Source organism: Anabrus simplex, chromosome 1, assembly GCF_040414725.1.
Source record: "Anabrus simplex isolate iqAnaSimp1 chromosome 1, ASM4041472v1, whole genome shotgun sequence".
Classification (NCBI taxonomy): Eukaryota; Metazoa; Arthropoda; class Insecta; order Orthoptera; family Tettigoniidae; genus Anabrus; species Anabrus simplex.
The window spans coordinates 218,163,167-218,186,845 of record NC_090265.1 but is presented as its reverse complement, the minus strand read 5'-3'; the positions used below and the strand labels follow the sequence as shown (position 1 = coordinate 218,186,845).

Genomic DNA, 23,679 nt, shown 5'->3' with positions numbered 1-23,679 from the left:
GCACTACTAAAACATTAATATTTGAAAATTAAATTTTAGGCCTTCCCCTAAACTACCATTTCTCTCAGCGTGAATAAAATTATTTATGGCCTAGATTGTAGAGTCTTATTCCCCGACTTTGCATACCAATTTTTATTAAATTCTCTTTGGCTGTTTTCTAGTGATGTGTGTACAGACAGACAGACAGACAGACAGACAGACAGACAGACAGACAGACAGAAATTACGGAAAAGTAAAAAGTGCATTTCCTGGTTACTGTGGACATGACCGATACAGAAATACCATTCTTTTCATATTCTGAGCAATGTACAGACAAAACTCTTATTTTATATATATAGATATGAATTAGACAATTAAGCCAACATGCCTCTCCCAAATTAATCCACTTACAGCTGTGATTGGTTCCTCTTCTCCTTCGTCTTAAGTCCAACTGTAGAATTCTTCAGCTTACAGTACTGCCTCATCCGCAATATAACAATGCACCATTTTTGCAACCATATCTTCATTGTGCTCAATTTAAGGAAAAGAGTACAGATGATTTTCAATAAGCGCAACAAAATGTCTTCAAAATTGGATGGAGGAGTTATGCTTTGTGCCAAATAATGTTCAACAGTTGATAATTTGTATAAATGAATATTTGGCTGAGTTAACTTTCCTCTTGTTTTACAATTTACCAAATATACTACAGGAAAATTAGAAATAGATTTTACTTCTGAAGCCATTAAAGCACCTTTACATACTACGCATGTTAAAAAATTTGAAGTCTCGTGAGTTATAATAAATTATACATTCTACAACTTCCATCACATCATCCATTCTCATGAATCTTCAGTGATTAAACTGTAGAGTTTCTTCTTAAGATCAGCAAGAATAAGAATAAACAGCTGATATTTTGATACTTCAGAGAAAGGACTTGCATTGCTTAATTCTTGGGAAAATGAACACTCTACTGGAAGAATATGTGATTATAATTTTTTCACACAAAGCACTGCACAGGGGTTCAGAGTATAAATGAATATTTGGCTGAGTTAACTTTCCTCTTGTTTTACAATTTACAATCTTTGTAAGTGAAAGTGTTTTCTGAAATCTTCCATTGTTAGATATGGTTTTTCTTCCGAAGCTCATGCTTCACAGTTTCCAAATTAAGGTGGTTTTAGTAGAGTACACAGAAAGCATTTTATATAACTGCAAAAAAGTTGGGATTTTGTCCACCGTCAGCTCTAATAATTCCAAAAAACTTTTTTAATGAATTTCGGTTCAATTTTGCTGAGAGCACATTACCAAAATCACAGGAGTGAAGTAAATATTCTGACAGAACAATATTGTTGACATTAGTGTTACTCTGAACCCCCGTGCAATGCTTCATATGAAAAAATTATCACCACATATTCTTCCAGTAGAGAGTTCATTTTCCCAAGAATTAAGCCATGCAAGTCTTTTCTCTAAAGTATCAAAATATCAGCTGTTTATTCTTATTCTTCTGCTGGAAATTTTCTATTTAAGGCATTAAATAAATTATTCATCATTAAAGTTAATTCAAATGTTCATTCAGTTGCTTCCAACTCCTTAACATTTCTTCCGGAATAAAATTTAAGTCTGCTAGTGGCTGCATTACTAAATAGCTCCATCAAGATCCCGAGACACCACCTCTACAGCTACAGCTCTGAAATGTCACACTAATTACACTGTTTCTTTATAATTAAGAATTTTCTTTAATAGATATGTACAAAAAATTGATATGTTTTACCTTGTTCTTAGCAGCAGCCTGTAAATACAGGTGGTCTTTCCAAAATAAATGGAAATTATATCCAGGCGAGTAAATTAGTTTGCGACACACCCAGAGATGAAGAGGATGTTTCGTATCAGCCACAAACATTCTCATAATCTGTCCATTTTACATGAAGAGGACTGTCATTTATGTCCCTTTTTTTTTTTTTTTTTTTTTTTTTTTTTTTTGCTAGTGGCTTTACGTCGCACCGAAAAAACCATTTTCAGGGCTGCCGATAGTTGGATTCGAACCTACTATCTCCCGGATGCAAGCTCACAGCCGCGCGCCTCTACACGCACGGCCAACTCGCCCGGTCATTTATGTCCTATTAGAAATACTACGATAATAAATAATTCAAAATACTTGCAAAAAGAGGTCTGTGTAGCAGGAGACGTGCACAAAACAAGCTAACGCATATCATGTCAACATACTACATTGCACATCCGCTGGCTATGAGCGGCCCACAGTTTGAATCAACATCCAGTAGATTTTGGCAGAATTAGGTACATTATCAGAACACATTTGCCCAGTGGAAGAGGCGACTTGCTACCTAACCAGTCTATCTTACACAGCGGAGGATGTATAATCCTGAGAATGAATCTCCATGCTCCAAAGTATAAAAAACATGTTAACTTACTTGTCATTGACATGAGCCATTTCCCGTCGTATGTAGTCCATGATAAGACAGAACTGAACCTCACCATTATGGTTGACATCACAGGCAGAAAATATAGCATCCAAAACAGCCTGTTTTTCAATTGCTACAATATTAAACAAACAAAAAGATTAGTGAATTGCAAATTCAGAGAAAAATTCCAGGTAACTTGTGAAAAAAGATCTACATAATTTATAAAAATTACTAAGTACACAATTGGACAGAAATTTTTTAAATATTATATGAAAGGAAAACATGACATTTAATGAAAATTATAGAAATGAATTCTCTGTTATACGATTTTCAAGGAATATTGCTAAGATAACAAAAAATGAGAAAACATACAACTGAAGAATTGAAAATTTTCAACTGGAATTGTATTTTCTGTATTAAAGTATTAAATTGTTTAGAGAACATTAGCAATACATTCTAAAGTAAATTAAGGCTGAGGAGCCCTAATGCCATTTCCAGGATAAAAAAGTACACAGTAAGGATCATCTCCTTATACAGAATGGTGCACGAACAGCTGACACATTTATAAAGCTAATAACTTTTAATTATAAGTCAGATGCTATTTAACTTTTACATACTACTCGATTATTTCCTGGTAATACCTGTAGAAGTCAGTGAAGTGGATCCAATTGTTGACTATCTTTGTTTCAGTTGTGTTGTCAACATGATGGACTACAGTTGCCTCTCTTAACAGGTCTCTAAAACTGTAATGCATCACGTGGAGACAGAGTGTCAAGGTGATGCAAACAAAATTTTTTTTTTGCTAGGGGCTTTACGTCGCACCGACACAGATAGGTCTTATGGCGACGATGGGAGAGGAAAGGCCTAGGAGTTGGAAGGAAGCGGCCGTGGCCTTAATTAAGGTACAGCCCCAGCATTTGCCTGGTGTGAAAATGGGAAACCACGGAAAACCATCTTCAGGGCTGCCGATAGTGGGATTCGAACCTACTATCTCCCGGATGCAAGCTCACAGCCGCGCGCCTCTACGCGCACGGCCAACTCGCCCGGTCAAACAAAATTTTGAGCTGTGAGTTTATATATCAGTGTGCCCCTACACAGGATACCATTCATAGTTTATACTGAACATTTACACATACAAAGGGAGAAAAGAGACCTTGGCCAGTAGGAATATGTAATCCTGATATTGACACTCCATGAGTAGCCAAGCAGCAAAGTAGAGCTTCAAGAGAAATGGGAACATATCGTATAGTGAAGATAATATTATACACGATCCAAAACCTCCCCTATACAATGTGACTGTTTTACATAAGCTGATGCAGTGTGACAAAAAGAGAAATTTACGGTGTGTTTTATGGTTGGAGGGTACAGAAGAAATTCTTTTCAACACTTGGTTGTCTAATGAAGAAATTTTTTTATGTGGATGGAGGTGTAAATCAGCAAATGTATGCTTTTGGGTGACAGAAAAGCCTAAAATTGTCTATGTAAAAAGAAGAAAAAAAGTGGTCATCAGGAGAAAGTGGCCATCTGGATTGCTTTATCCAGCCTTAAAATTATCGGTCCCCTTTTACTCAGAGAGTTAATTCAAATTGTTACTTGGATGTGTTGCAAAATGACTCTGAGCCTCAACTTCTTGCTACCAAACTACCATTCCAAATGTAATGGTCTATGCAAAATGATGCCGTACCTCACATTGCTGATATTGTGTTGGCCCTTCAGAGGACGTTATTAGTTGTCATGTCATATCCATTTGCTATCCAGAGTGAAGTAATGTTGGATAATATGGCCACTTCGAGACTATATTTGAACCCTTGTGGCTTATTTCTGTAAGATTTATTGAAAAAGAAGATCTTTCCTGTAAGACCTAACAATGCAATGAAATGAGTGCATGGATTGCTGACATGTGGAGTGGAATTATTAATGAAGACTTGTGCTGCAAAATCATTGCAAACATTGTCGCTCATCTTGAAGAGGTTATTCGCCGTTATGGAGGGCACACTGCACATGTATTTCCAAAAAGTAAGCTTCCTGTATGTGTGTGAAATTGCATTATTATACATAGTAAAATAAAGTAATTTAAAACACAAATATGTCAACTGTTTGTGGGCCACCCTCCATATCCCTTGAAACTTTAAACAGCAGTGTAGAATGCCTTCAAAGGATAGTGTCTATTAACATTCAAAATAATAAAGACCCAGTGATAAACAAGGGAGGGGAAGAGCCACTTGCATCTTTTGTCTTTGTAGATCCATGCCACCCCTTGCCCCTGGTTTACCATTCAGTACCCACATTTAAAAAAGAACATATGAGTGGCGTTCAGCATGAGAAAAAGATTCACTAAAACAAGAAATTATTATTGCTTTCTTATATTCTGTGCAATAGTGTGGTCACTTCAGTGAAGCAGGCAACTTCAAAGAAAGTTGACTGCCTAGTTCACATAGGGTCTCAATCAAAATATAGTTACGAAAACCAGTTAAATACACTGACTGACAGAGCAAATGCAGCACCAAGAAGGAGTGGTCAGAACTTTCTGCCAATTGCAGGGTAGACTGACGTCACTGAGGTATGCTCATGATGTGAAATGCGCCGCTGTGCTGCGCACGTAGCGAACGATAAATGGGACACGGCGTTGGCGAATGGCCCACTTCGTACCATGATTTCTCAGCCGACAGTCATTGTAGAACGTGTTGTCGTGTGCCACAGGACACGTGTATAGCTAAGAATGCCAGGCCGCCGTCAACGGAGGCATTTCCAGCAGACAGACGACTTTACGAGGGGTATGGTGATCGGGCTGAGAAGGGCAGGTTGGTCGCTTCGTCAAATCGCAGCCGGTACCCATAGGGATGTGTCCACGGTGCAGCGCCTGTGGCGAAGATGGTTGGCGCAGGGACATGTGGCACGTGCGAGGGGTCCAGGCGCAGCCCGAGTGACGTCAGCACGCGAGGATCGGCGCATCCGCCGCCAAGCGGTGGCAGCCCCGCACGCCACGTCGACCGCCATTCTTCAGCATGTGCAAGACACCCTGGCTGTTCCAATATCGACCAGAACAATTACCCGTCGATTGGTTGAAGGAGGCCTGCACTCCCGGCGTCCGCTCAGAAGACTACCATTGACTCCACAGCATAGACGTGCACGCCTGGCATGGTGCCGGGCTAGAGCGACTTGGATGAGGGAATGGCGGAACGTCGTGTTCTCCGATGAGTCATGCTTCTGTTCTGTCAGTGATAGTCACCGCAGACGAGTGTGGCGTCGGCATGGAGAAAGGTCAAATCCGGCAGTAACTGTGGAGCGCCCTACCGCTAGACAACGCGGCATCATGGTTTGGGGCGCTATTGCGTATGATTCCACGTCACCTCTAGTGCATATTCAAGGAACGTTAAATGCCCACGGCTACGTGCAGCATGTGCTGCGGCCGGTGGCACTCCCGTACCTTCAGGGGCTGCCCAATGCTCTGTTTCAGCAGGATAATGCCCGCCCACACACTGCTTGCATCTCCCAACAGGCTCTACGAGGTGTACAGATGCTTCCGTGGCCAGCGTACTCTCCGGATCTCTCACCAATCGAACACGTGTGGGATCTCATTGGACGCCGTTTGCAAACTCTGCCCCAGCCTCGTACGGATGACCAACTGTGGCAAATGGTTGACAGAGAATGGAGAACCATCCCTCAGGACACCATCCGCACTCTTATTGACTCTGTACCTCGACGTGTTTCTGCGTGCATCGCCGCTCGCGGTGGTCCTACATCCTACTGAGTCGATGCCGTGCGCATTGTGTAACCTGCATATCGGTTTGAAATAAACATCAATTATTCGTCCATGCTGTCTCTGTTTTTTCCCCAACTTTCATCCCTTTCGAACCACTCCTTCTTGGTGTTGCATTTGCTCTGTCAGCCAGTGTATAAACAAAAAACAAATGAGTGAATACCTTTCTAAACTTTTACAAGATGCCATTGACAGTCTGTGTCCAAGAAATTCAGACTTCTGATGACACCCAACTTCAAGATAAAACTTCCCTGCTATATACTATTTATATTATCAGGAGCTACTTTTCATCAATCCTATGGAACTGCAACATACATTGATAACTATCGCAGATACCAGACTTATTTCCACCAGATAAGTTAACTATATATTTTACCATATTAGTGGTGGTTAATGATGTGAAGGTATTGTAAATGTGTGTGTCATCTACAAAGTGTGTCCAGTGTTGAATGCCGTTAATCTTGCCAATGATGTGAGAATGCTCTAAATGATCAATGTAGATATCCGCAAGGATTCCTGAAGCTGGTGACCGCAAGGGAGGACCTATCTTTTGGTAAATGACATTATTGAAAGTGAAGAAATTATTGTTCAAAGTAAACTCCAGAATCCGTCATATAAACTTTGACGATTGTTTTAGACCAAGAGAAAAACATCAAACATATTTAAACAATACTATTATCCATAGCATATGACATTCTTTGTTGGATTCAGTGATGCTTTATTTATTATTATGTTGATGTCATGTTCTACGATCAACTGAGGATGACCCATTTAGAAGTCGAAACCAGTCCTGTATATCAATAAGATACAGACATGTTTTAGTAACCATATACCAATAAAGTATTGATTAGGAGGAAGGTTCTCATTCTTTATAATTGTGTATATGTAAAGCCAAACCCACACAAGATCGGAGGCCCAAATCACATCATCAATACATCTCTCATATACAACTCAAATACCAGAACGGCACAAACCTCCCATGCACAGGCCCTTCCGAAACACAACGACATAGCGGGGACATCAGAGACCAAATTGGTACATGACTAAATAAGGTAGAGACCTCCACAACATGAACCGTAGAATAAAGTTGACGTAACACTCATCCAAGTTGCAACAGAGCTCATTCACACATTACAGACACTCAATGATAGTAAGACACAAATCAATGTACAGAGTTGTGACAAAAAGAAAAACGTAGCTGATATAAATAACGTTACATGGGCAATAACAGAAAGAACAAATACGGGCCACAAAATAAATACGGAGAACAAAGAAATAGTGGCCAACCACAATGCCATGTGGTGATAAAAACAAACACAAAAAAATAGAAGTTACATTACCTTAATCAGGCCATTCATATATGTGCAATAAAGCATGTTGGAAACCTCCGAGACCAATAGCATTCACGTCTTAAAATGTTTAAAATAACGCTTGTAAAAACAATTATCGAGAAACATTGTGTCGCTTGCTATAACCCTTCACTGAGATAAACCTTACATGAAGAGCTATCGAAAAGCTACATAAACAAGATCGGGAACAAACGTAAAATCACAGGACGACAAAGGCAATATCTTTGATCTCCTTGGGCTAAGTTTGTGTGTACAATTGAAGTAGAACTCGGCCATAATAACCATGTCAATGAGTACACATAAGTAACAGAGGGCAAGCAGTTCGTCCAAAAATCAAACCAGATAGAGATGGCCAGGGTATGGCACAATCTTATGTCAGGAATTATATAACAAATTACCAATTACTATCAGTAAACTCTGAGAGTGACATTTTTACTACTACAGTTAACACTGAAAACTTGACAATAGTTAATATGTACAAGCCACCACATACTACTTCGCCTAATCACTACGTACCTTCTCTGCAGTTTCCTATTATATATCTTGGTGATTTCAACAGTCATCATCACCTTTGGGGATATAACAAGGATGACTCTAATAGTGAAGTTCTTGTGGACTGGATACAAACTGAAAATTTGAATCTAATTTTTGACGCTCAAGACCTTCCTACCTTTCAATCAGCTAGCTGGTCTTGAGGCTACACCCCAGATTTTTTGTTTCACAGATCAGCTTCATAATTCACACAAGAAGTTCAACATACAGTGCTCAACGATTACCCACATAGTCAACACAGGCCTGTTCTCTTGGATGTAGGGATGTCTACATCTGTTGTTCAATCACATCCTAAACCAAGGTGGAACTTCAAGAAAGCCAACTGGACTGAATTTGCAACACAAACGGATTCCAATATATAAAATGGATCAAACGCACACACAACAACTACAGCAGATTTGTAGGGGTTATAAAAGGTGCAGCCAGACGATGCATCCCTAGAGGATATCGTAAGGAGTATATCCCTAGCTGGAGTTCAGACAGTGAGGAATTACTAAGAGAATATGAAGAACATCCTAATTCCGACATTGCAGCTAGTCTCCTTCAATCCTTGGATGAGAGTCGAAGAAGGATCTGGCATGAATAGAATCGTTAGATTACACCCATTCTAGCAGGGGGGCCTGGTCTATAATTAGGAAATTGGACTCTTCAAACCCTGCAACTAACAGATCAAAAATAGCCATCAATCTGAATGATTTTGCTAATCATCTAATGTCAGTTTCCAAAAATACAGAAGACAAGGGAACCAAAAAGGATATCAAATTAAAGTTGAACATCAAGAAAAGAGAAGCAATGCAGTCTTCTGAATTCTCTACTCCATTCAAAGAAGAGGAAACTAAATCTGAAATCAAAAGCATGAAACTTAAAACAGCTACTGGATTTGATGGAATTTAGCCTGAACTTTTGGCTCATTGTGAACCAGCCACAAGAAAATGGTTAAACAACTTATTCTCTAATATTCTGCAAACTGGAAACATCCCACTTTTGATGAAGAAAACAAAAACAGTAACCATGCTGAAACCAAATAAAGATCCAACTAAAGTGGAAAACTGCCATCCAATAGCACTTCTAAGTGTCTCATACAAACTCCTTGAGTGACTGATCTACAATAGAATTTTATGAAACAAACAATAGCTACATTCCTATAGAGCAAGCAGGATTTAGACCTGGAAGAAGTTGTAACGATCAAGTACTGTCTCTCACCACGTATATCGAAAATGGATATGAGAGGAAACCAGTAAGCATGGCTGCCTTTTTGGATCTATCAGCTGCCTATGATACTGTCTGGCAAGGAGGACTCCTAATTTTTTTTAGTGTCATCCCACGTCGTAAACTTACAACCTTACTTAGAGAGATGCTTAACAATAGGTACTTCCAGATCTACGTTGATAATGACAGAAGTAGAGTGTTTAAATTAAACAATGGTTTACCTCAAGGATCAGGCCTGGCTCCACTTCTTTTCAGTCTGTACATACACGACTTCCCCGACCCATCTTCAAGAAAATTTACTTATGCTGATGACATTTGTTTGGTGACTCAGTGCTCCAACTTTTATGATACTGAAACTACTTTAGCCACTGATCTGGGAACCTTGGATGTATATTTCAAGAAATGGTGCCTGCACCAAAATACTAAAAAAAAACAGCTTTATCTACACTCCACTTCCACAAAAGACAGTCTAATTGCAAACCACCAATCAGATTCTGAGGTCAAGTGTTGCTGCTCTGCAGAACACCAAAATACTTGGGAATAACACTTGATAGAACTTGGACTTTAAAACATCTCTCAAATTTAGCTGCTAAAGTTAAAACTGGAAATAATATTCTTCAGAAACTTGCTGGTATATCATGGGGAGCCAATACTCGCGTTCTAAGATCAACAGCATTAGCCTTATCATATTCTATTGCTGTTCTGTTGCCCCTCCTGGAACAAAAGTGTTCACACTAAGAATATTGATGTACAACTCAATCAGGCAATGCGAATAATCATGGGATGCATTCGGAGCAAGAACACACTATGGCTTCCTGTTCTCAGCAACATTCCACCTCCAGCCCTAAGACGATAAGAAGCTCTCCTAAAGGTATGGAAAATCATTCAGCAGATCCCCCAACTACCCACCCATCAAGATATTACAAACACTGAACATCAACGACTGAAATCAAGGAAACTACCCTGGTGTACAGCAACCAATCTTGAAAGAACCTCTTTTCATGTGAACAGTTTATGGAAAGCCCAGTGAGATCAGTCATCAGTAGTCAACAAACATCTAGTTTAGAACCCTTCTAAACGTGTACAAGGATTTGATCTTCCAAGGCGACAGTGGGGAATCGTCAATAAGATAAGAACTGGACAAGGCAGATGTGGTTATCTATTGTGCAAATGGGGTTAGACTAGCTCTACAAATTGTGATTGTGGTGCCCCTTCTCAATCAATCCACCACATTGTTGCTGACTGCGCAATTCGAGCTTTCAAAGGAAAGCTAATGGACATTCACTGCACATCGGATGAAGCAGTTGATTGGGTCAAAAACCTAGACCAAGAGTTGTAGTACCGTACGGACTTGTGACTACACACATTTATCCTGAAACTACATACATACATACATACATACATACATACATACATACATACATACATCATACAATAAATAAATAAGTCGAGTGCAAATTGTAAAGTGTACTTGTGAAACACATGCCGAGAACAGGATGTACGTCCAATGTCAAACAATCCAGTTGCTTCCAGAACAATACTATGTTCAAGGAATTTCATTATATAATGTTATTGGTCGAAACGAAAGAATTTGATATCCCACACATTCATTGGCCTTACACTATTGATGATTTTGTGTTTTCTGCCATGTGAAGATAAGCTACTTCTGTGGAGTTTGGCTTGACATGGCCTTTGGATCAGTTTGATGTTGACATGGGTCCTTGTTGCCCCTGCTCCAATCGGTAGCCCTTCTTTTTGCTATGGGCTTTACATCGCACCGACACAGATAGGTCTTATGGCGACGATGGGATAGGATAGGCCTAGGAGTTGGAAGGAAGCGGCCGTGGCCTTAATTAAGGTACAGCCCCAGCATTTGCCTGGTGTGAAAATGGGAAACCACGGAAAACCATCTTCAGGGCTGCCGACAGTGGGATTCGAACCCCCTATCTCCCGGATGCAAGCTCACAGCCGCGCGCCTCTACGCGCACGGCCAACTCGCCCGGTTTCTTCTTTTTGACTTAACTATGTAACTTTATTCACTTTAAGGTGCAGGAATTCCCTTTCTCTTTTCTTAATGTCCAGTAGTTTCTAACATTTTCAGTGCATTAATCTGATTTTGACTCCACGTCTAAACTTTGTAAAACAAAGCATATTTCATAATCTTTTAGTTATAAATGTATTTTCACCTTTCGCTTGGACTTCTTTCAACCTTGTGAAGCCAAGTGTATTTCATAACCATTTCCGTGTATAAACGTATTATAATTCACCTTTTGCTTGGATTTTTTAGAATGCATCTAGCACTCTTTATCAATCGAAGATTATCCTCATTTCTAGGTTAGTTTTGGCATGTGCCTTTTGAAAAATATATTTCAACAGCATTAGGCTTTCTAAGGGTTTTAATTTTTGACTGAGTTTAAATTATGGTACTTTTCATTTTCTTATCTTAAATGTTTGTTACTTAACCGAGAAGTTGTGTTTAAGGTTTCATGAAATAATTTTTCTAACAATTTCAAGTTTAAGTAATGAAAATTCTGAACTTGATGTTTTAGTTATAATAAACAGTTCCCAATGAATTCAACCTTTTTTTAATTTTGTGACTGCTATACCGACAGTCTATGACCACTGCAGGGCCCAACTAGTTTCCACATTCCTTTTTCCTGCAGGTCATTGAGTTGTCTTTCTCATGTGTTATTTGATGTGTCGAATTTAAATTTAATTGATTAATGTTTTTTATTTCTAAATTTTAATTTTGTGTTACAGCCTGAGCCTGAGCTCAGGCTCTCTACTGGAGCAGGAGCATCACAGACCCACGTCCATTCGACAGCAGACCGATTCAAAGAATGATGCCACACCAAGCTAAACTCCATGGAAGCAGCTCATCTTAATGCAGCAGAAAATGTAAAGTCATCAATAGCTTAAGGCCAATGAATGTGAATGATTTCAAATTAATTTCTTATCAACCAATAACATTAAAATACAATATTTCAACCAATAACATTAAAATCAATATTTCTAAAGTGTCATGATGTACTGGAAGCATCTGGATTGCTTGACACCAGATGTACATCCTGACCTTGGCACGTGCCATATAAATAGAGGTGTTACTGTTTGTTAATTGGCAATAAAACAAAAAACCCTATTTAGATGTTAGGATGGTTTTATTTACACGTTTTGTGTTGCCCATTTAAATCACAAAATAAAGTGAATTTTGTGAATAACACCACAAACACCAGAATCTGAAAAATAAAAACATTTTTATAAATAGTTCTCGACATCACTCCAAACATTCTTGTCCTCAAGCTAATATTCAAATTTGTTTGTTGTAAATTTGAGAATGATTGAGTTCATCATTTCTCGAGGAGCAATCAATACTACGATATTTTGCCGATACTAACATTACATGGCAACTGTCTTGGATGGTAGCGGTGTGGCCGATGAACAGCTGTTGTCTCATGGCATTTGGTTGACTACCTCCAAAAAGTTACGTGACTGTTGTTCAAATTGGGAACTGTGTTTGCCTCCTGCTCCATTGGTAGCAAGTGTAATTCATAGTAAAGAATTCTATATATGAAACTCCACAGCCTGTTTCCAGTCATTCGACCAGGTCAGGGATGGAATGAATGATGCCCCATCTAGCAGCAAAGATAGGAATTGTGCCAGCTGCCGAAGTCTGTCGCACTCCTCTGGGGCAATGAAATGAAATTATATTGGAGAGTGTTGCTGGAATGAATGATGACAGGGAAAACCAGAGTACCCGGAGAAAAACCTGTCCCGCCTCCGCTTTGTCCAGCACGAATCTCACATGGAGTGACCGGGATTTGAACCACGGAACCCAATGGTGAGAGGCCGGCATGCTGCCGCCTGAGCCAAGGAGACTTTCAGTAAAGGATTCTATATAACTTACCATAATTTAATAAAAAGTGTGCAAATTGTGTATTATCATCAAAGCTGGTGTGTTAGTTACGTGAATCAAGCGGCGACCACATTTTCATTGTGGTAGTTCCGAACTTAGCATTAAGCTGATTTTGACTCCAGATCTAAACTTTGTAACACCAAGCATATTTCATATCTTTTTGTTATAAATTTATTTTCAGCTCTCGCTTGGACTTCTTTCAACCTTGTGAAGCCAAGTGTATTTCATAACCTTTTCCGTGTACAAACATATTATATTTCACCTTTTGCTTGGATTTTTTAGAATGCGTCTAGCACTCTCTATCAATCGAGGATTATGGATGAACTGAATATGTCAATAGTAAAGAAAAAGAATGCCTTTTAAAATATGCACACACAAAAAAAACCAACTACACTGACATAACTTAAATATTATGAAAGGAATTCAGAAATAAATTTTGCATGTGGTTACGACTTTATACTGGCATGTGACTACAATCAACTGTGTGATAACAGTGTTTGTAACTGGGCATCACAAAATTGGGTTTAAAAATACCAAAGGTAGCAATTACTGCCATGGACAGACTTTAAGAATGAAGGATTTATAATTTCTTGCGGCATTCTTATGTGCAAATATTGTCATCGTTGGTTAGATTATCACAGGAAATATGCTTTAAATGAATATTGTACATCAGACAAGCATTCAAAATGCCAAGAAACTTTTCATCTTCAAGATAGTGTTCCTCGAGTGGCCACATTAAAAGAAACTTTATCAAATGCTAGTAATGTGAAGGATTTGAAAGAAGAGTTTGCTCTGGACACTACTACTTCATTTGTGAAAGCTAACATACTAGTAGAAAAACTAGACAATCCTGATATCCATACTTGGGGTAGTAAGTATGTTTGCAGAAGTGGAGATTTATCATCAGCAAAGCAGATCCGTCAGAAATACATCCACATGAACGGTGAAAAAAGGAGGGAGGAAATTAAGGAAGAGCTAACAAAACAAAGACATGTTTCTGCTATGTGGCAAAACAACTGACAAGAATGGTAGGTGTGTTTTTTTATATCCTACTTTATCGATCAGTACCATCAACTGAAATGAACACATATCTGGCTGCCTCTATTGTTACAGATTCTGACAATAGCGTATATTTTGCCAAGGCTATATTAGAAATTGAATGGGAGCGTGCAGTGGCAACAGTTATGGACTCTGCATACTACAAGACAAAATGTGTAACTACACTTCCAAGGACTGACTGAAGAAGTAGGTCATGTCCAGTGCTGGACTCGTAAAGTCAACCTTGTCGGCTGCATATTTGAAAATGTGCTGGATGAACTGAATATGTCAATAGTAAAGTAAAAGAATGCCTTTTAAAATATGCACACACAAAAAAACCCAACTACACTGCATTTCTAAGAGAGAAATATGAAAACACAGAACAAGAGGATGAAATTGTAGCTTTCCCAATGCCTGTGTGTACAAGATGGAATTCCTGGTATACCGCTGCAATATATATGGCCATACGTGTGGAAGATCTGGTAGCATTTTTCAAAACACTGGAAGATTCAAATTCTGGGCCCAAATTTTTCCAACAAGCATAGACTTCAACAACACAAATTATAAAATTATAAGCAGTGTATCTGTTGTTGGTGCCTCTCTTAAGGACTTGCTTAATTTCTTGGAGGGATCTAAGTAAAAAATTCAATATGGACCCATAAAATGAAATTCATTTCTCTTGGGGATCTAAGTAGCCAACAATTCATGTACTCACTGTGAAGCCAGATGACCGTGAGGTAAAGCTCAAGCTATTAGGTGATGGTGGAGTATTCAACCAGACAATCCTCCAGAACTTGGAACAGCTTCCTCACAAGATGCAGATAATGGTCAAGTCCAAGCTTACGTGTTTTGTCCAGTCAGCTCTAGTAAAAATCAGGACTTTAAGGACCATGGATCCAGCCAGGAAGACTGTAGAAGCCATCGGGTCACTGATTGATTCTTGGCATGCACCTAAGAACGTATCTCCTACAGAACTGCTCCAGTTTAAGAAGAATGCCCCATGTCATAAGAGGATGGAGCCTCAACAGTTTTTAGAGGCTTTCAGCATTTACCTGACTGCCATCAAGAACAAACTGCATCAAGAAGATTATGTGAATGTTCTAGAAATCCTCACGGGATTAAGGCTTGCCCACCGAGACTATGCAAATGCTGCATTATAATGTGTGTGGTATCCATGTTCAAATGTGGATTCTGAAGGTCATTTTCAAAATATAGTCTCATAGCAAGTGATAGGAGGCGACGTTTGACAGCTGCAAACTCCGAGACACTGACCATGATCAACTCTCAAAAATTTCACTGGAGTATTCGGATAAAACTGAAAAAGGTAACTTGTATTACCGGTAATTTAAAATGTGTTTCATGAGATGCTGCATGGAGGTGAATTTTTAAATAGAAACTTCACTTCCTTATAAGTGTTTCCTCACTTAGGCACATTTAACCCTTGCCAAGCGGATAAGTTTCTGCTTGTGAACGTAATTATTTTTTGTAAAAACATGTTTTAGCCTCCGTGGCTCAGACGGCAGCGCATCGGCCTCTCACCGCTGGATACCGTGGTTCAAATCCCGGTGACTCCATGTGAGATTTGTGCTGGACAAAGCGGAGGCGGGACAGGTTTTCTCCGGGTACTCCGGTTTTCCCTGTCATCTTTCATTCCAGCAACACACTCCAATATCATTTCATAGCATTTATCACTCATTAATATATAAAAATCACCTTGGGAGTGGCAACCCCATTGTAATAACAGCCTATATATGTTTCATTCATTACATTACTGACCCGGTCAATGACTGGAAAACAGGTTGTAGGTTTTCATTTTCAAAAACAAGTTTTATTCCTTACACACATGAAAATGCAAATATGTAAGTACTATAAGGTTTATTAAGTCATTTATACCTAATTTCAGGTCAGCTTGTAGGTATCCATATAATACTGAAAAAATAAAGCCTTAACTGATGGTTTTAGTGCAAAAATGGCACAAGGCACAACATAAAGTAGTCTTGATTAAGATCACTAAACAACTGAGTTGTAATTCACTTTCTATTCTACTTCATAATTCACTGTGAGTACTGCTATAAATATTGAACTAGCAAATTCACCAATAAACATGTACAGTAACAATCTAACTAATTTTTTGATGATACAATTTTATACACATGATGTTGAGTCTTCCCTGACAGTTTGGAAACTTTCACTTTTGCGATACATTTCAAAGCATGTATCAGGGTGTAAAAATGGATTTTCTGTGCAAGTTTTACAATAATAAATTGTCTCTTTTCTTACATTCAGTACTTCATCATCAAAGAACCAGGAAATATATTCTATCGGCTCAGTTGCACTGCCAAAATGAGAAGGCAAATTGAAACTTTTATTTATATTATACAGTAAACTGGAATTGATTGCGGCCCAGAATCCTGATTATTCACATCATGCCACTGTGTGGTCTGCTCATCACTATCACCCTCACTTTCCATCAAATCATGTTGATTAATCTCACAGGTAAGAACTACTTCCTCATCGTCTGTGTCTGCTTTATCACTTAGGTTATTTTCGCACTCACTTGCAATGATTTCACTTTCCTCGCTTTCCCACTCAATATCACTCATTTCCGGGTATTCATCATCACTGTTTAATAATTGTGACTATTTCACTCTCGTTTTAAATATATTTCCATGACATAACGTCTAGAAAAGGCAAAACATGAACTTTCACAATGTCAACAAACTTATACGAAGTACACCAAAGAGAATGAGTACACCAGCATGGAAACCACGCTTCGGAACAAACACCTTCTTTTTTAAAATTCCAAAACCCTGTATTTAGCCTAAATAAAGGTCCTGTCTATATGTTCCTGGCATCTATCGGCTAATATTTCAAACCTAAGAGGAAATATACGGTCGCAGATGCGCACAAATCAAAATTCCAGATAAACACATCTATCGCTCGCGCGGGAGCAGACTGCTTCCTGGTAAAGACGTGTAATGCTTGGCTAAGGTTAATGGTTTACTTGCTATTTTGTTTCGTACTGCATGTTTAATTAATTTTATAACTTTTTAAATGCACTTACTGTACAAACCTCACTGCTTTCCAAATTTTAATTTTTTTTTTCCTGAAAAAATAATAAAAACACAAACATCACCTTTAGAATTTTAAATCAACAAGTCATTAAAAATACACTTCACAATTTGGAGTCTACTTGGTACAACAGTTATTGTATGCCTTTCTTTTTTTTTTTTTTTGGTCACTGATCCCTTCATTGCAATCTCTCAGCAATCCATTTTTGGTTAATGAACTGTGTTCCAGCTTCATTGCCTCATGACATACATTCAATCTAATACAGTCAATAAAATGTTCAATCAATCACTACTGATCTGCATTTAGGGCAGTTGCCCACGTGGCAGATTCCCTATCTGTTGTTTTCCTAGCCTTTTCTTAATGATTGCAAATAAATTGGAAATTTATTGAACATCTCCCTTGGTAAGTTATTCCAATCCCTAACTCCCCTTCCTATAAACGAATATTTGCCCCAATTTGTCCTCTTGAATTCCAACTTTATCTTCATATTGTGATCTTTCCTACCTTTAAAGACACCATCCAAACTTATTCATCTACTGATGTCCTCCCACGCCATCTCTCCACTGACAGCTCGGAACATACCACTGAGTCGAGCAGCTCGTCTCCTTTCTACCAAGTCTTCCCAGCCCAAAATTTGCAACATTTTTGTAACGCTACTCTTTTGTCGGAAATCGCCCAGAACAAATCAAGCTGCTTTTCTTTGGATTTTTTCCAGTTCCTGAATCAATTAATCCTGGTAAGGGTCCCATACACTGGAACCATACTCAAGTTGAGGTCTCACCAGAGACAAATATGCTCTCTCCTTTACATCCTTACTACAACCCCTAAATACTCTCATAACCATGTGCAGAGATCTGTACCCTTTATTGCTCCTCGATGTCATTCAGTAGGTTTGCTATGGTTAATCTCTCACCCTGAAATGTAAAAACATTCATATCACCAGGAAAAAATTCACATTGCCTGTACAGCTATTGGTATTTCTCACAGACACCTGTTAAACGGTTATAAGGGTATCCTGGACTTTCAGATTTAGGAAATAAATTGAAAAGTGAAGCTGAGTTTGGAGATCTAACAGCTGAATATGATATGGTCTGTAGGGAAGGTTCGGTATTCAAATGTTTAAAGATGACAAAATGTAAGGTATTGTCATATTTGATGCTTTCAAACTGGGTACTTCAAACAGTATTGAAAAACAAGCTAAGCAAACCCAGAACACTGAACAATAGTATCCCTCAAGAATCTGCAATTTGTCATGGTTCGCTCAACTTGTATATTGCAAACATGCCACGCACTCTCTCCTGCCAGTTTACTACGCTGATGACCAGGGAATGGATTTAAATGTAAATACATATCTCTTTCATCATCATCATTAGTCGTCGTGCTCATTACTGAGCATCGTGACATCATAACTCCATTTCCGTGTTGCAACCTTGACATCTCCATCCCATAAAATCAGCTTCATGGTCCGTATCGCACTTCAATAGATTCACAATGAAGTATTTATTTATTTTCCACCTAGTCGATACAATGATTGCCTAAGGCAATTTTTATTGGTCAAAAGTGGTACATGTTTCGTATATTATCAACATCTTCAGACACTATCAGAATCATTAAGAAGAATTTAACGAAGAACAAATTAGTAAGCATACCAGAAATTGAAGATTTTATTAATGTTTTAAAATTCGTGTTAAATCAAAATTATTTTACGTTTAATAATAAAATTTACCAACAAAAAGGACTCTCAATGGGAGCCCCAGCATCAGGAATATTGGCTAATATATACTTAGACTATTTGGAACACACGAAAATTATTAATCAAATAGAGGGTTTGGATTTTTGGACACGTTATGTAGATGATGTTTACGCTATAATAGATAACAGACTCACCGATAGCAATAAAGTTTTAAATATATTGAATAATTTGGATTCCAATATAAAATTCACTTTAGAAGAAGAAGTTGAAAAATCACTGAATTTTCTGGACATAGTCACAACAAGAGAAGAAAAAGGATTTTCTTTCAAAATACACAGAAAATCCACTTTCACACTGACCACTATCAAGAACAACTCGTTACACCCTGAGGCACAGAAAAGATCAGCATATTATAGTTACATTAACAGAGCGTTTAGTATTCCTTTATCCAAATCTGAAAGGAATAAAGAACTGTTGTTTATCCGACAACAAGCCCTCTTGAATGGTTTCAACAATAACATGATTGATAAAATAATTAATAAATTTTCGGAGAAGCAACAATCTAAATTAGCAGTCGAACCTAGTAAAACTGAAAAATATATCAAGTTCACATATAATAATCCAAACATTCATGTAATAACAAATTTATTTAAAAGAAAAAATTTCAAAATTGCATTTTCCACCAATAACAACATGAAACATAGTATTTTCAACCATGATACAATAAATCTCTCGGAAAAAGATAAATTTTTTGATTCCGGTATATATAAACTCACATGCTTTGAATGTAAGAACACATACATAGGACAATCTGGCCGCAATTTTAAAATTAGATATTTGGAACATGTGAATGCTGAAAAACATAGAAGATTCTCAGCAATGGGATCACACATGACTGCCACAGGTCATAAATTTACAAACATAGAACAAGACCTGACCATCATAAAAAAGTTAAAAAAGGGCAGCCTAATGAACACATATGAAGACCTGTACATTCATCTAGACCAACTTGTAAAGAAAAATGATAACCTTAATGAGGCTGTAGAATATAAGAATCCATTATATTATCAAATTCTAGTATATTTGAAAATGCTTGAGAAGGATCAAGAAAAAAGAATTGGAATTTCTCCACCTACAGATAGCCCTACAACTTATTCCTCCTCAGTTGAAGCTATAGGTGACAGCAAGGAAGTTCTTGACACACCTATATCCCCCGCTCCTCCTCCTCCTCAGGTGCAAGAACAAGGAAGAACGCATCATCAATATTACACCCGGCGCAAAACTGTGAAAGAATGACAGGAGTTACTGTTCCAAAGGAAAGCAGGCTTAATAGGATTTGACAACTAGGAATTAGTTATATTTTCATCTACATTAATAATAAGAGCCGCACTGTGATATCAGGATTTCTTCACTTCGATAATTACTTATAAATTGTATAATTTTTAATTTATAAATTGATCTTTTTTCATGGATTATTAAGAAAAGAATATTTATTAGGACAATTTCTCTATGGAATATTGTACAAGTGTTTCCTTGACGACTGCTTTCTATTGTAGAAATAATTTATATATTTTCTCTTGAGTTATTTGTTTGTTTTAATCTTGTCAATCTTATGTTAATTTCAAGGACACTTCCTCTAAAGCATTACTTTGTCTATTTTATATTTTTCATCTAAACATTGTTATGTGGCTGAAGATGTTGATAATATACGAAACATGTACCACTTTTGACCAATAAAAATTGCCTTAGGCAATCATTGTATCGACTAGGTGGAAAATAAATAAATACTTCATTGTGAATCTCCATCCCAAGCGGTTTTCACATTTCGTTAATATGATCTGAAGTGGTAGCCCAGTGATCTTCTTTGCCTGATCTATCCATCTGCTTGCTGTTCTTCCTCATGGTCTACTGCCTTCAATTTTGCCTTGTAAAATTACCTTTTCCAAGTTCTCACATATCTCTTTAGGAAGCTAAAATTAATTATATTCCGCATTATCTTTACGAATCATGACGTGTGGAGTTGAAAAATGGAGTACAGTATTTATTTTCCATATTTTTCCATATTTTGGAGTTTAGCACACATGTTCCATATTCTTAGTCATTAAAATCAATATACCCCCTATTTCAGCTAAAAAGTATTAAATTATATCAAATTAGCAGTCCTCTCAATAATGGAGAAATAAATTTAAAATCTATATTTGAAAAATTAATATTTTAACTGGTATGCAGGTCATTATCACGTCTGTCCACACCTTGGCTGATAAAATAAGCTGATAAGCGGTGCGAAGAAAGAGAGAGGTTGAGCCCGAAAGTGATGGAGATCAGCCGGTCAGTACCGTGACGATTTGAATCACACTTACAGCACTGATAAGCTGTATTACATAACATCGACTGTGTCTGTGCCATAATTTCATAACTAGGGATATCTCGTTTATCGACTATGTGCTAGTGGTTTCCGGATTAATTCGTAATTCGGGCATTCCCTTTGATTGCTTCATAACTCCATATAGTTCACTACCAGTCATTCACAGTTTGAATTAGCACTGATATGGATCGTAGTGTTCTTGTATGTTCAATGTGTGCAGTTGAAGATATTAACGTTGTTACAATATGCCTAAAGCAGCTCAGTCAACCAGTTTAAAATTGAAAAGAATTTAAAGAAGATGGTTTATCAACTGACAGTAAGATATTATTTTGTAATTTGTGTCATTGTATAGTGACATCTACTCAAAGGTTCCTTGTGCAACAGCATGTTTCAACCAGTAAACACCAGGCTAACAAACAACGAGATTCCAAGCAGAGACAGTTGTTTCTGACACAACCAGCAACTTCCAGTGTAACATCCGAGTTCAACACCGATTTCTGCCGTGCTCTCATCTCTGCTGACATAACTCTCATCAAACTGAATAATCAGTGCTTCAGGGAATTCCTCGAGAAATATACTGAACGATCCATCCTGGATGAGTCAACGTTCAGAAAAACGTACTGTTCAGCCATATACAATGAAACTGTTCGTAAGATAAGGCAAGAGATTAATGACTGTCCAATTTGGGTTTCCATTGATGAGACAACAGACAAAGAAGGCAGGTTAATTGGCAACATAATCATTGGTTTGTTAAGCGAAGATTATTGTAAACAGATTCTCTTACACTGTGATGTTCTAGAAAAGTGCAATAACAAAACTATAGCAAAACTGTTAAATGAGGCTATGGGTATCCTCTGGCCACAGGGCGTTAAGTATAATAGTGTTACTTTTTATTAGAGATGCCGCACCTTGTATGATAAAAGCCGGAGAAGCATCATGTGTTGTATATCCCAAGATGATTCATTTAACATGTGTAGCACATGCCTTTCATCATGTGGCAGAAGTGGTAAGAGGCAGTTACCCCAAAGTAGATTTATTGATTTCCTCAGTGAAAAAAGTTGTTCTCAAAGCCCACAGAAGAGTTCATCTTTTGAAAGAAATGTACCCAGAGATTCCATTGCCGCCTAAGCCGATTCTAACTAGGTGGGGAACGTGGCTGCAAGCGGTTGAATATTATGTTGAATATATAGACTGTATTAAGAACGTTCAGCATGCCATGGACTCTGAAGATGCAGCCTCAATTAAAGCCATGAAAACAGTTGTGTGAGAAGTGTGAGAAATGACTTTTGTTACATTCAGCATAATTTTTCATGCATCACAAAAACACTGAAAAGGCTCCAAAACTCGCATCTCTCACTTTCTGAAAGTTGTGAAATTGTGAAAAAAACTGTGGAACAACTAAATCGTGGTACAGGTAAAGTTGCAGATGTAGCAAACATGAAGATGGCCACTGTACTTTCAAAGAACCCTGGATATGAAGAAATGCCAAAGGTTGCTGCAATGCTGTGTGGAGATTTAAGTGTAAAATTAACATTGGGTTTAACCCCAGCAGGTATTGTGAAGTTGAATTATGCCCCCATTACCTCTTCCGATGTTGAACGCAGTTTCAGTCAATATAAATCTGTCCTTAGAGATGATAGGAGAAGATTCACTTTCCAGCAAATAAAAGAACATTTTGTAATCCATTGTTTTGGTAACAGAGAATAAAAGATTGTGTGTTCCTCAAATATATTAAAATGAGAAGTTCAACATTATGTTGCATGTAGATATACTTTGTTTAGCTTCTTTAAACTTTGATATTAAATAGAAATTAATGTTATATGTGTAATTTTAAGTCCATATATAATTCCATATTTCAATAAAAATAACTAAATATATATATACATATTTCAATAATTATTAGTACATATAAATCCATTTCTTGCTGATGACCTTGCAATAGTTACCCAGAACTCTTGTGCAGATGTCACAGAGCATAAATGCATACCAAGAAACTTTGAACCAGTATTTCAGAAATGGTTTCTGATGCCTAGCGCCAGAAAAACAGAAACCTGTTTCATCTCAACAACAGACATATGCAACCCTATATATTTCACTCAATGGTAGCTCTTTACCTCACAACTGTAATCCTGAATACCTTTGTGTTACTGAAGATCATACATTATCCTTTAAGAAACATCTAATAAATTAAGAGTGCTGCTAAACTAAGAACAAGAAATAACCTCTAAACACTTGCTGGATCATATATAGCTTCTGCATCCACCCTGCATATATCAGCACTGGCATATTCTAAAGGTGAGTACTGTTGTGCAGTTTACCTGAACAGTCCTCG

General features: G+C 37.8%; 1 protein-coding gene across 3 annotated transcripts in view; it reads right to left on the bottom strand.

Annotated features, from left to right (window-relative positions):
* LOC136864143 (uncharacterized) overlaps positions 1-23,679 on the bottom strand; it is a 624,111-nt gene that overhangs the window by 507,954 nt on the left and 92,478 nt on the right. For all 3 annotated transcript variants that reach the window (XR_010859277.2, XM_067140781.2, XM_067140790.2), the window contains exon 3: positions 2,406-2,529. Coding sequence is in view for 2 of the 3 variants with exons in the window: in XM_067140781.2 (XP_066996882.2) it covers positions 2,406-2,529 (124 nt within the window). In the remaining variant the exon portion in view is untranslated. The remainder of the gene's footprint in view (positions 1-2,405; positions 2,530-23,679) is intronic.